The 14,377-nt window shown below is 40.7% G+C and overlaps 1 protein-coding gene and 1 long non-coding RNA gene across 3 annotated transcripts; both read right to left on the reverse strand.

Annotated features, from left to right (window-relative positions):
* Positions 1-1,882: 1,882 nt before the first annotated feature.
* On the reverse strand, positions 1,883-6,336 carry foxa1 (forkhead box A1). 2 transcript variants are annotated; one of them, XM_048600558.1, is made up of 3 exons: positions 6,132-6,336; positions 4,678-4,742; positions 1,883-3,988 (listed from the first exon to the last, which is right to left on the reverse strand). In XM_048600558.1, exons 2-3 carry the CDS (start codon positions 4,729-4,731, stop codon positions 2,783-2,785), a joined length of 1,260 nt encoding a protein of 419 aa, XP_048456515.1. In that variant the 5' UTR covers positions 4,732-4,742; positions 6,132-6,336; the 3' UTR covers positions 1,883-2,782. The 2 variants fall into 2 exon arrangements, with proteins under 2 accessions (XP_048456515.1, XP_020377572.1); XM_020521983.2 differs by lacking the exon at positions 6,132-6,336 and having other exon boundaries at positions 4,678-4,888.
* Positions 6,337-9,129: 2,793 nt separating this feature from the next.
* On the reverse strand, positions 9,130-9,961 carry LOC125483773. The gene is made up of 2 exons (XR_007262722.1): positions 9,709-9,961; positions 9,130-9,615 (listed from the first exon to the last, which is right to left on the reverse strand). It is a non-coding gene; the product is annotated as an uncharacterized LOC125483773 (long non-coding RNA).
* Positions 9,962-14,377: the final 4,416 nt, after the last annotated feature.

The following is a 14,377-nucleotide window of genomic DNA, read 5'->3' on the forward strand; positions in this document are numbered from 1 at the left end:
CCTAATGAATTTGCAAACCCTAAAATAAAGTTTCTGTTGAAAAGCTAAAAACGCACATCCCGACCCAACGCCATGTTTCACAAATGCTTTTGCGAAAGCACATGGAATGGATTTTGTAAAATTTAGAAGTGTAAGGCACAGCGGGTGGCAGATAGGCGAAAATTCTCTGTTATTTAATGAAGGTATCTGTAACTCATAGACACGGCCCACCAAAGTTGAATGATATACAATGGAATTCTGAGACCCATATCAAAGTACCACAACACTTACCACCAAAATCTCTATTCAACTTGATTATTGGAGTTAATTTTACCTATTAAGAAAAATCCAAACACTCGCTATCGAATATTAACTCCTTACAGTGTACTAAACAATAAGAATCAGTCTTTCTATAAAAAGTAATTTAACTGCGAGGATGCAAACAAATAACAATGTGGCCATTGCTTCTCAGTTGTACACGAACTGATTTATCAGGCAACACAGCATGAATTTTCAATGTAATTAGCTACGTACCGTAATTTTCCTCCACTTCCTTGGAAAGATGTTGTTTACAGAAAATAAATTGTGACCTAGGAATGTTGGTGCAGCCAACGTGTCCACTCAAGGATAATCCGAGAATTCGCTCTTCTCAATTTCACGCTACACTTTTTTCACTCATCAGGGGACAATTACATGATAATTAAAAGAATTTCACGGTTACTCTGACAATGTGTGTGTGTCCCGCCCGTGAACAGTGATCAAAGAGAAATCTAAAATCCACTTGTGTGGTTCGAAATTACAATATGTTTTTGTACCCAGATACAAAGAAATGTAATTCTATCACACATTGTAACATTTGTAATAGACAATGCTCCGGACTTATTCTCAGCGTGACAAAGGAAAACACTGCAATTGTAGCTGTTCAGCACAGACTTTACAAATAATCGGGGATAATACACGCCGTTCGGTAGTGAAAAACATATTGGGATCAGAGGCGACCGTTTCTGAAACAAGGGCCAATGAAATCACATATATATAAATATACATATATATGAAAATGCAATAAACCCACTGATCATTTCAATAACTGACCATCTTAACTGTAATTTTAGAACTGTTTCGCAGTAATGCGTTTATCTTGCGAAATGAAATCAGTCTCGGCCTTTTCGTCTTCAGGAATAGCGCCTGAACCAGGTTCCTGTTTGAAAATACAAATCCTAAACTGGCAGATGGTCTTTCTCAAAATCTTCCGAACGACTTGGTTTTCTGGTGCACTTTGATATTTAGACGCTCAAAGCACATGTACGTTTCATTGAAAACGAAAGACGACGCGCTGGAATTATTGTCCTTTGGTTATTTTGTTTAAAAAATGGCAAATTATAATGTTTTGTTTCAAAAATAAAATTCAGGCATTAATTGTAAATTAATCATCGGAGACATAGTAATGAAATTATTCTATTTTATCAAGATAAGATTGTAGGAAAATCCAAATACAGTTCCTTCGGGCGCTACCACATTTGTTCTCGGTTTTGGGAATTACCTGCTGGAGTTAGTCGAAAACATTCGCTGTGAACCTGATCACTTTTTAATGTTGGAAACGATATTTGTACGCAACAAAAGCAGGGGTTATTTTATATAGTAGCCAGTGATGAGTAAACTAAAACTCGACTTTTTTTTCTCTAAATATTGTCTAAGCATTCCGCGATAGTTATAATCATTGATTTGGCACTGACATTTTCTTAAAAATGTTTTAAGTGCCAGATTTCTGATTTCATCAATAGAAATTACTTAGTTTTACTGTAATACTGAAGGGAATATTTTTAACTGTTTATTGGCGAGTGATGTGATTAACAACAAAACCACAAAGTAGGTGCGAATTAACCTTTTTATTTTTCTCATCAAATCAAAATAATTTTATTCATTTTCATAGAATTACAAATACAAAATTAACAACTCCTTAAATTCCATTTGTAATTTGTATCATTATTTTTCAACAACTTAAAACTAGAAAGGACCTAGAGTAGATCATGCAATAAATTAGGCACAATGAGAAAAGCCGCAAGAGCCCGCCTGGCTATATGCTAACACCAACATTTCTAGACATCTAAAAACGGGGGGGAAAGTGCATTAACACTGGATGGAAATAAGAGTTAAAAGGCATCGCGGAACGAAAAATATAGTAACTTTTCCTGGTTCCTGATGCAGGTAACATTTGGTTCATTTTTACAATCAACCCGCTTTGAAAAAAAATTGCCAATGAATCGACATGAACACATGAAACGGGAAACGGCTTTCGTCTTTTTTTCACTAAAACTGCACAGCGTCCTGTAGAGATTTTTTAATAGAGCAGTTTCATAGAATTAACACAGAGTCATTTTCTCCAAGCAGCTCATTTTATTCAACCCCCATGCTTACCCTAACGCTCATCTCTCTCCCGCTCATTTTTTTAAGTGGTCGAGACAAGTCTTGGGTTTGTCACAACTTGCGGGCAGCCTCTGGGAATAGTAAGTGGACGCGGAGAAAGAGGTACAGGATCACATAACGAATTCTAGAATTATACAACACGGTTCTAAAAAAAAATTAAATACATTCTGCAGTTGTTTGCGAGATATTCTCCGCGAAATGTACAGTCGTGATTCGTCGTCAAACTCTGCTGCTACTTTGCACTTGCAGTTTTTGATACATGTTAAATCTTGTAAAGTAACAGTCTTTGCACACAACGGTGCTGAAATAGCAATCCCGAAAGGGGGCAAAGTGTCAATGATGATCTGACGGTTTAAGCTCCTTTATTTTGCGTGTAAAACTAAGAGGTGTTGAGAACAGGTCTGGAATACACACCTTGGTAGTAGGAGGCTTCGCTGGCCAGGACCGAGGGCTCCATGCTGCCCTTGCCCATGGAGCTGAGGGCCAGCCCGCTGCTCCCGTAGCTGGAGTAATGCATGGCCTGTTCGTAAGCCTTCAAGTCCATCTTGTGATGCTGCTGCTCGGATGACATGAGGTTGTTAATGGAGAACGGGTGGTTGAAGGAGTAATGCGGCTCTCCCTTCAGGTGGTGTACTTGCTGCGAGTCGGCGGCCGACACGTGGCCGAGGGGCGGCGGCCCCGGGCTCAGGCTGAGCGCGTTGCCCAAGGCCGGGCCTCCAGCCAGCGCCGGGCCCGAGCTGGCCAGCGGAGCCTGCGGCTTGCCGAGCTCGGTGTCTGGGCTGGACGAGCTGCTCGAGTCGCTGAGGGCCGGCGTGCCTTCGGCCTGGGCGAGCGGCCCGGGGCGGCTGCCAGCGGCTGCCGGGCTGCCCTGAGGCGCGGCTTCTTTGCGCGCTCCGTCCGCCCGCAGCGCCGACTTCTTCTCGCACTTGAAGCGCTTCTGGCGTCGCAGGTAGCAGCCGTTCTCGAACATGTTTCCCGAGTCCGGGTGCAGGGTCCAGTAGGAGCCTTTGCCCGGTTTGTCCGGGGAGCGGGCCACCTTGATGAAGCAGTCATTGAAGGAGAGCGAGTGGCGGATGGAGTTCTGCCAGCGCTGCTGGTTCTGGCGGTAATACGGGAACAGGTCCATGATCCACTGGTAAATCTCACTGAGGGTCAGCATCTTGCTGGGGGCCTGCTGGATCGCCATGGTGATCAGCGAGATGTAAGAGTACGGCGGCTTGGCGTGCGGGTAACTGCGCCGGAAGCTCTTGCTGTCCCTGGGCCGGCTCAGGTTACTCTGGCTGTAGGCCATGGGGCTCAGGGCCGGGCTCAGGCTCGAGTACGGGCTCAGCGCGCTCATGGACGCCTGCTGGCTGCTCAGGTTCGGGCTCATGGCCGTCACCCCGCCGCCCATACCGCCCGCCCCGCCGCCTGGCATCGCGGCCATGCCCGGGCTTAGCCCCGTGCCCATCCCTGGGTTCCCGTAGGACATGTTGAAGGAGCCCGAGGTCATGTTGCCGCCGGAGCCCATGCTGTTCATGCTCATGTAGCTGTTCATGCTGCCCAGTCCCGGGTTCATACTGTTCACTGGCACCGTCGAATAGGCCTTCACATTAGAAAGAAAGAAAGGTGTTAGTTTGACGGGGCAGGGTGACGAGTTTTATTTTGCTTTATTCAGAACGCTCTACACTTGGGTCACCAGCGATGTTGACGGGAAAGTTAACTTTTACAACACGCTGGGAGAGAGAGGGGGTGGTGGAAAACACCTTCGGACTCATTACACTGAACTGAGGTGAGAAAGCCACGCCTCCTAAAATAAAATGTAAAATTGGAACAGCTTCTTCCCTGCAGTAAGATACAATAGTGCTACTGGTTATTGTTGATGACTTGTTAAGATGCCCTGTCTGATCTCTGGCCGGCCTCATAAACACTGGAGCGGGATTGAGAGTGGCTCTCACTCACTCCCTCTCTCTCTCTCTCTCTGATGCCACCCCGTGGTCAGTAACTTTGTGACTCATTAGCTCCTGTATCGAATACACAAACACACAACACCAAGCAGTTCTTTTTATTAACTACTTATGAAGGTTTGGTATCCCGTCATTTTGAGACATGTAACACCCGTTGGATATACTTCGACAGAACATTGTCCGATTTTAAGAAAGAGTCCCTCGGCAAAATGCCTCTAAAGATGACTTAATATTAAATCGCACTATAATCCGCGCTCTTTATGTGATCTGTTGGTTGATGCCGCAAGTGCCCACCTCAAAATAAGGTGCAACTGTTACTTTGACTTACCTCCTGCGGTTCCCCGTAGTAGCTGCTCCAGTCGGAAGCTTCGTGTCCTTCCATCTTCACCGCACCTAACATCATGGAGGCACAGTACAATAAACGAGCATCAAAGCTTGCCCTAAAAATACAATCCCAGCGCGGATGTAGTCTGGCTGAAGTACAGTGAGAAAGATAGAATGGAGACTGCGAGAGTGAGGAAGTGGTGGGACGCGAACACTTTGAGTGGCGCTGGGGACATGCGTAGTGATTTAACTGCCCACAGATCCTGCCTCCTTTCCCGATTTGCCCAGATCTTTCTATATTTGAATAATCAACTCACACCTAAGCGTTAGGATACTCTGTTCCTATTCCACACCTGCCTTAACTACTGGCACTGCTCACAATTCCACTGACTTCCACTCAGCGGGGCCAGACTTGAGCCATTGAAAATAGTCCCTATTGAATTTGTAAATAGACTAATTGGTTTAACTCGGAAACAAAAGGAAAGACAAACTATAGCAATAGATGAGAAACCGATAAATTAATCCGGCACCAAAAACGAAACTAGGGACTTTTTTTCCGACCAATTAAACTGAGCGAGAAAATCCGAAGGACTCTCAGAACTAACCATTATGTTTTCCTTTCCACTATTTCTGTCATCCTATACTTCGCAACACAACCAAAGTACCTTTGTTAAAACCTGACTTTTTTGCCCGCAATTTGAAGTTAACCGTAGCAATATCTACAGCATTTTGTTTTCAGATAGACGATAATTGTAAATAGTTAAAGGTAAACGGCGCCCTGGTGTGATTTGTTTGAGCTTTCAGCTTCAACCCGCCGGTTGAGAAAATCAAACCTGCCCGTTAAAACGACCAAGTCTCATAACTCACAACACCCCACCGAAATGTCAACACTGGGGATCATTTAATAAACACTTCGTTTAGACTCCTTTCCATCAGACTGGGTTCTGCCGAGTGCAATCCTCCCGCTAATCAGTAAACCGAAGAAGAGATAGTTGATCTGGCAGCCTGTCTAGCGATAGCACCGTTAGCAAACCTTTGGACCGGCAAACACGCATCTAATTGTGATCAGTAATGGTAGCATTCCAAAACACAAATTATTTCTGGGATATTTCGTTGTGATCGCAGACAATTCATTAAATTACACGGTTATGTGAGCTGCAATCTGAACTCCACATGTTTGCTGATTGACTACAAAGGGCGATGGACCTTTCTGTGTTGTTCATTTAGAAATCTAAACAAATGTCTGTTTAATAAGGTATTAGGCTGAGCGACATTCCTAGCCTGAAAGAGACGAATCGGCCTGAAAGAGGCAGATGTAATTAGCCTGTGGTAGAATTTACTCTGCCGTGTGACGTCTTTGAGGAATGGTGTAAATAAACGCATTCTTCGTCCTTCTTTCGTGGTGATAGGTCGTAAAAATGCAGAATGGAAGAATAGTTTGCATTCAAGATCACGTACCTCGGGTTACCCTCTTTAGGACTCCGCAGCCAGCAACAGCCCTCTCTCCAAGTCATCAATAATCGAAACTTCAGCTTGTGCAGTGGCTTTATGTAGCGCGTAGCAACGGGACGACATTTGGGTCTGGGATGTTAACCCGAAAAAAAAATGAAGTCCTGGACTCCCCTTTTCTCTGTGTTGTGCAAGAAGTTTACTGCTCCGCCTGTGAGCTGGCTCCCAAATACGGCATGAAAGAGAAGCTGTGGACTTGCAGCTGGCAACACTTAAAATCTCCTCAACACCAGGGTGACAATGTGTAAATAGTCAAATGAAAACTACATTGTCTGTATTTTCACTTTGTTTTTATGTCTCACCTCTTTCTGTGATGTGATTGACCCAGTGTGTTGAAATGATTTCAGTCTAGTAGCGTGCCCTGTCTTTTCATCTGAATTGTTCGGAAGGTTGAAATGCAATTGGAGGCAAGCTCCCAGAGTGAACCTGTTTTCTTGCACCTTTTCCAGGCCTTGCTGCAAATCGTTGAATAGCGACAAGACCGTGAGGTTTCCTTCTTAACGTGACGGCAATGTGATGTTGGAAGTTTGGTCAGAATCACAAATCTTTTGGCAGACGCGAGGAGATTTGCTTTTTATTCGATTTTCTCCGGAAAAGAAAGCAATACGAACAATATGATCACATTTTACCGAGAAGCTCGAGTCATCTTCATCAAAATATTAAACGGTTTGGAATAAAGTAATATCGCGAAAGGGAAACTATCTCGAATGCATATGCTATTGTCATGACTACACGTTCGGTCTGCCAAAGGGGCACCCTTAATGTGTATCAATCCATGCCGGTCAACGAATTAATTCCTACATTGATCTGTATACCCTTGCCAGCCGTGCCAGGAGCAAACATTCACTCTGGTACAATTGAGTATGGACTTCAAACCGTGAAGTAGTCATCACAGCTCTGGCCTCGGCAAGATAATTCAATGTATCGTTTGCAGAATGAGAACGATACTGCAGCAAGTTTTGCCAGTTTGTTACATCAGTATCCACAATTTTATGGTTGCGCCCTTCCTCTGTGTGACTGTTCACAGATATTGTATAAAGGCGTTGCTTTCACCATCGTCATCCATCGTGTCGTTGTTTAAGTAAAATGCTGAGGAGTGGGTGCTTATCATACAACCTCCCACATTTGGTGTGTATTAACCAGTGCGAGCAGGCGGAACGCCGGGCTGTTTTCTTCACTTTAGTTCTCCAGAAAGTGTCCCATATCTCATCCTCCCCCCACTTCTCAAAAAAACCGAGCTCTAACATCGTGCATTCAGTAGTAAATATAACTTAATTTCCGCTTGAAGATTTTGTGAAGAGAACATTGACTCCTGTTCATTGATTAGATTAGTCCTAAACCATTTTCAGAGAGCTCAGATTTGTGTGCCTTACAGATTACACTGACTTTCGCTGCGTCTAAAATATTTGTCATCTTTATAATTATTTCAACGTGTAAAGATTTTTTATTATCAAATCTTTGAAATAAAGGTTTGTGACAGTTTATGTTCTGTTTGAGTTATGTACATGGGGACTGTACATGTCCTAAATAGAAACTATACGCTCCATGGTGAGAACCCCATATCTGATAAATCCTGTTCCTTCCTGCAGCACACTATCCCATGCCCCAAACCCACCGCAGTGTGGGTTGGAAGCTCGTTAACTGCCTGGAACTAAACCGGTTCATACATTCACACGTGCTACAGATTACCTACAAGAATAGTTTCCAGTAATTAAGGAGCAGCGTTGGCAATAAATAGAAAGCAAGGAGTCAGCGACTATTCGACGAGAAGCCATCCATCTGGATTGAGCGACTCCGGGGACGCTGCTGGTTTCAGAAAGGTCTCATTAGCATCTGAAGAGCAATATGCACAGGATGGGTTTTGTTAACAATGTTGCAAAATTAATTGGATCATTCTTCTCTGAGTGAGTTATCTCCATGTGAAGGAGGTTATGTAAGTGCAAGACTCTATAGGTTTATCGCTGAGACTGCTCGTTCGTGAAGAAGCAAATCCAGCCGCAGTGCAATGTCCAACTACACGGGCAGCTGCTCGGTGTCCGACACACGGTTATTATTGCATATTAATTCATCTATTAATTAACAATCAATCGATAAATGTATTAATGAACTGTTTTCCGATTTTTTGCAGCGTGTAAATTGTCTGATTTTATTTGAATATTTGAATCACCAATTGGTGAACACCAGTGGTATTATCGTTGGACTATTAAGCCCGAGATCTAGCTAAAGTTTTGGGGACCGTGATTCGAATCCCATCATGGCAGATGATGGTTGTTGAATTCAATAAACATCTGGAATTAAGAATCTAATGATGACCATGACATAATTATCGAATGTTGCCGGGGTGGTTTTGGTGGTGTGGTGTGGGGGGTGGTTGAAGGACCTTTGGGGAAGGACACGGCCGTCCTTACCTGGTCTGGCCTGCATGTGTGACTCCAGACCTACAGCGATGTGGTTGACTCTCAACTGCCCTCTGGGCAATTAGGGATGGGCAACAAATGCTGGCCTAGCCAAAGAGCCCTCGTCCCGTGAAAGATATATATATAATATATATTTAAAATGGCGGTATGAAAAGACTGAAAAATCCTGAGCAATGTTAAACCAATCATTGGGAGAATGTTTTCGAAATGAGTGTTTTAGAAGTGACTGATTAAAGAACACATTCAGCCGCCACTATCCTTCCCTGGTCGTTATCAGGGTAAAGGTTCACGACCGTTTCTTGACCAGGTGACAGATGATAAGTCTGGGATTTACTTGCCACTCTTTCAGGATCGTTTTATCTCTGTACACAAGGTGTAAAATGACAAGTTATTTGCTGAGATCAGAAGACCTTAATCCCGCGAGCACTTTATTAAATCGTTCCTGTTGGTTTCAAAATAAATTCATGTTTCTCACTTAACTCGTCCAAAGACTAAGGCAGAAGGATGTTTCATCTCCTAAAGACCTTTCATCACACACAGAGCAGTTTGCTATTTATTGGACAAGGCATTAATTTTTAGCTGTAATAAGTGCTGACATCTGTAGTTGATAATTAGCTATCATATTTAATTGTCGGAACATTTTCGTTAGATTATTTTCAGATTACTTCTCCGTAAACTTGAGTGAGGTTATATTTTGTCATCTGCCAATGAATCGAACTAGCAAACAATGAAGCAGAGCATCATTGATGAGTTACAAAAGGCCTTCAGGTTGTTAATCTACATAATTTTCAGGCCCAAATGAGACATTTGTCTTGCTAAGAATGCTGCGAGCGGTCGTCCAAATTTGGGAGTATCGGTCTAAGTAAAGCTAGCGCAAAAAGGGTTCCTTCCACCGAGTCCGTTCACACCAGCAGCCATCGCATCGCCCTGTTATAACACGGAACCAGCTGATTGCTGTCTGGACGCTTCGAAACATTCTCACTCGGTCACACTGAACGCTGGGAAGTGGATCAACACTGAAATCAGATAGAAACCAATTCAAACACGCAGCACATTCGTAAGAGACTAATGTTAAACGTTAGAAAAAAAAAACATGAACATAAGCTAACCTGAGATATTGGATTCTGAACATTTTACACACTTGCTGCTACTGCACAATCTTTTGGCAAACGTTCTTTTTCTTCCTGAGAGAGAATGAACTCCATTTCTTTACGGTGACGATTTGAACTAATCACAAATAGCAGGAAATATAAAAGATATGCTAACAATGTGACCCTAGATTGTACTTTCAAATCAAGATTCCAGGAAGCAAGACTCTGTGAAGTGTTTTGTAACGTGGAACATTCCGCTTCCAGTCATTCACCGTCCTGAATTGGAAATATATCGTCGTTTTTTTCAGGTGGGGTTGAGACAACATTCTGGAATCTCCCCAACAACAGCACTGTGGTTCTACTTGCATTAAATGGGCTGCAGTGAATCAAAAAGGCAGCTCATCACCACCTTCTCAAGGGCAAGTAGGAATGGGCAATAAATGCTGATCCAGCCATCAATGTCCACATCCCCAGTGAATTTTTTAAAAGTGTTACCAAATGCAATATCACGTAAACTGATTGACTCAAAGGGTGCTACTACATGAGGTGTGGCTAGGTAAGTCAGAGTTCATAACCTCTATAGCCTTCTGTAGTCACCATTGAGTACTCACTCAACAACCCGAAATCACCTCAACTTCCCTTTTGACGTTTTTTTTGCTAAATCGCATTCCGTATCGTCAGAGCAGTCCTTTATTTTGTCATTAACCTTTACTCTGTGCCAGTGCTTTTTTCACTACAACCATAGCCACTGCCTTTGCCTTTTTTTCCATGACATCTTTGTTTAATCTGCTCTGCCCTATAACCTTTCCCTGACCTTCCCTGACTCCACCTGCACCTTTCCCTTTATCAACATCATAAAACCCATCACATTTCCACTACTTTTCAGTCTTGAAGACATCTTTTTAGTCTCTCTCCACAGATGCTGCCAGATTTTCTGAAAATTCCCACACTTCCTTTTTTTCCTTAAGGCTAAGAGAGAATTTGGAGAAATTACTGGAAAAGCAAACCTACAAAATCTCTCCTTTCAATGAGATCAGACAGATAATTCAAATTGTTGTTTATTTTTGTCCAATATACTTTTAGTCTCTTCAATATCCATTCAGTCTGTCTTTACGCAAGAAAATTTACAGAGCAACTTCAATATTCATTAATTCAATGAAGGAAAGAAAATGCAAGAAACAAGTCTGCTGGTATCAATTCGCTTAGATCACATAAATTGAAATGATCTGTATAAGCATGTTTTATTGCTGCAAATCTCTTACATAAAGTAACCCAAATCAGAATGAGTTAAATCTCCAAAATTCCACAGAGGTGAGATGAAGACTCTCAAGAACATGGCTTGATGTAGAATATTTTCTTACCATTCCTTTCCAACTCTTTTCCTAAATCTCTTACCTCCTTACTTGGTTATGATTCAGTAAAAGGGAGCACTCCTGGCACCTTTCTTAATTATGAATGTTGGCACTTTTTCTTAACCATTAGGGAGAGGCAACATTCACACAAATTGGGTTTCAGTAGGTATCACTGGATGGAAAATGAGAGCAGGAATCTTTGCTGATTCACTCCCACTTAAGGAAATGCTACTGAAAATGTATCTGCTGAGATGATCAAACTCAACACACAATGGAGAAAAAAATCTGGACTCTTGCTATTCTGCATGCTTTGCCAGATGCATGGTACATAGTTTTATTGTTATAAGAAAAGAGGATACGTGGTGGTCTGTTTAGAGTCATAGAGTCATGCAGCAGGGAAACAGAACTTTTGGTCCAACTCATCCATGCCAACCAAGCTTCCTAAACAAAACTAGTCCCATTTGCCTGCATTTGGCCCATATTTCTCTAAACCTTTCCTATTCCTGTACCTGTCCAAATGTCTGTTAAATGTTGTAACTGTACCTGACAGTTCATTCCACATACAAACCGCTGTCTGTGTGAAAAAGTTGCCCGTCAAATCCCTTTTAAATCTTTTCCCTCTCACCTTAAAAATATGCCCTTCGTTTTTTAAAAAAATTGATTTGATTTATTAATGTCACGTACTGAGACACAATGAAAAACATCGTTTATCTGCAGTTTTTATTTTTGTGACTTTAAAAATCTCATAAATAAACAATCATGCAAGTGTATGCAAATAGCAGACCCCTTACTGTTTCAGACTGGAATGGGATAAGGAACGTCTGTTTGTCAAAGAAAAATCTCCTTGATCTGGATGTTCAGTTGAATCTATTTTGACCACTTGCTGAATAACATAAAGATTCATACAACTATCAAACCTGTTGCACTACATCTGTTATTCAAATTAATTACACAATAATTTCATTGCATTTTCCAGTATACAAAGTTCTACATATATGGTTTTTTAAGTGCATTTCTGAAAAATATGCTTGAAAGTAATATGTTGTAATGGAAATTACTGACAACAAATGGAAGCATTTTGTACTAATGGCTGTGCAGAAGCGATATATATTGATTTACACAATGTCATGACCACTGATAATTCATTGACTATTTGTTTAAAAATGCAGAAATAGCCAAGCAAAACAAGCAGCTTTGTTTGCACATAAAACAATTTTATTACTTCTAAAAGAATTATGTCTTTTAGATTTTTCATTTTTCAACAAGGTAAATATTTATGACAGCTTGATGAGATTCTTGGCAAAGGAGTACCTATTCTTCTATTTTTACATGATTTCACCTAAGACGAGTCAGATGGAGAGTGAAACACTGTCATCTATTCCAGCTGATGTTCTGTATGCTTTATATACAGCGTCATTAAATATTCCCTTTCATTTTTATTTTTATTGTGACATCTGTGTTCGTCAAGTTGAATGTAATATTTTTCTTTTGGGCACTTGGTGGCAGCATAAAGGATGCCCAGGGCTGGTGTAATGGAATAGATGTAATGAAGGTCTCTTCCAAAGCAGAATCATAGTGGAACCAAAATGTTAACTTTGTTTTTCTCTCTCTCCACAGATGCAGCCAGACCTACTGAGTTACTCCAGCACTTTTAGTTTTTTTTTTATTATGGTTATAACATGGATGGGGAATTAATATTTTCGCTAATATTTCAAGAATATTCTTCAATTCTAAACCAGAAGAGCACAGTTTTTGTACTAATGCAATATTTAGCTACCTGTGACTTATCTGAGTGAGATTGCCAAATATATCCATGAAAGACAGTTTTATAGGACTCATGTCGAGAGAAATTGATTCAAAGTTCCACAAATTCATTTCACATAGGACATCTTTAACCAAGAGAATCATTTCTCGTTAGGTAAACACAAATGGCAGACAAGAGATTCAGATGGACTGATTTGTGCTCACATATGAAAAACAGTTAAGTGCTGTTTAGTTCAGTAAATTCCCTCAGCTGTGTCAATGTGAATTGTATTATTTCCCCAATCACCACACTTACAGTTTTTTTTTGACACATGTTGTTGCTGACTTGTGAATGGTTTGATGATGTGGCCTCTTATTCATAGGGCATTGAATTGAGACAGGTCCTAAGCATTTTACACAAGACCTTTACCAGCCTCCAAAGTAATAAATTTTTCCTTAGATTTGGAATGTCGTCAGAATTCCATATGGGAACTGCCAGCTAACCCATTGTGCTGCTAAAGCTAGAAACATTTTATTTCATAAAGACTTTGCAAGAATACAACAAACCAGTTACTTGAATATTTTTACATCAATAAAATGTTGTATCATTTTTATCTATAACTAATTTACTGGTCAAAATGATAAAATATATGTTTTCAATGGCAAATATGACTAAGAAAGTGAAAAGATCAGTACTCCTATTCATGTGTCTATGGTAGGCTTTGTTCTTTCTTAGTTAAGAAACTACTATGGTCAATTCTAGAATGGTTTACTCAAATTTTATTACTTTAAACCTACTGTTTTCGTAATTAAACCATTGATATCTCTTATTTTCCAGATACTCAGAGAACCAATCTAATTTTGTGTTGAGGGATTTGGTAGAGATTTAACAAATAATCATAAAGGAATTATTCCACACATAATTTTCTACTTCCCAAAATATTCTAAACTGTACTTGTTCTTTCTACACTTTGTTGGAATATATTTCATTTGCCTTTCAGGACTTTCTTAGGATAACTGACTAGTAATAAGAAAGAAGATGTATGTCCCTGTAAAGTTAAAAGTTATCTGGACACATTCTAATGCATTTCTCTGTCAACCAATTTGGACTTTTGATTTCTTTTTGAAAAAAAGTGTTATTATGATTTAGTAATGAGAGAATTTAAGTTTTATTTGCTATATCCCACACATGTACCCTTGTATAAATATACATAGTAACTCATAAATATTATACCAAATAACAGATAAAGAGAAAATAATCAATAAAATATAAGATAACACAGTGAGATTGAAATAAGATGATGTATGGATGTTATCAAAGTTGGAGGTGTGGAAAACAATGAGGGAGATGCCAAGTGACTGTAAGGTGAAATAGGTAGGGTGGCAAAATGATCATAAGAGTCACAGATAGAATTTAATTCAAGGAAGCAAGAGATTTTGCATTTTGGCAGAGGAGATTTGGAGTTGGCAATGCTGACATAATATCACAGTTCTAAAGAACATGCACTAACGAAGGACCTGCAGGTCAATGCATAAATGTTGAAGGTGACAGGAATACTGAGAATGAGTAAAACATATGGAATCTTAGATTT

This window comes from Rhincodon typus, chromosome 8 (assembly GCF_021869965.1).
Source record: "Rhincodon typus isolate 14 chromosome 8, sRhiTyp1.1, whole genome shotgun sequence".
NCBI classification, from domain to species: domain Eukaryota; kingdom Metazoa; phylum Chordata; class Chondrichthyes; order Orectolobiformes; family Rhincodontidae; genus Rhincodon; species Rhincodon typus.

Coding starts and splice junctions, on each gene's coding strand:
- foxa1 (XM_020521983.2), bottom strand. CDS start 4,752: ATGATGTTAGGTGCGGTGAAGATGGAAGGACACGAAGCTTCCGACTGG. Junction 3,989..4,677: donor ACTACGGGGAACCGCAGGAG/GTAAGTCAAAGT, acceptor TCTAATGTGAAG/GCCTATTCGACGGTGCCAGT.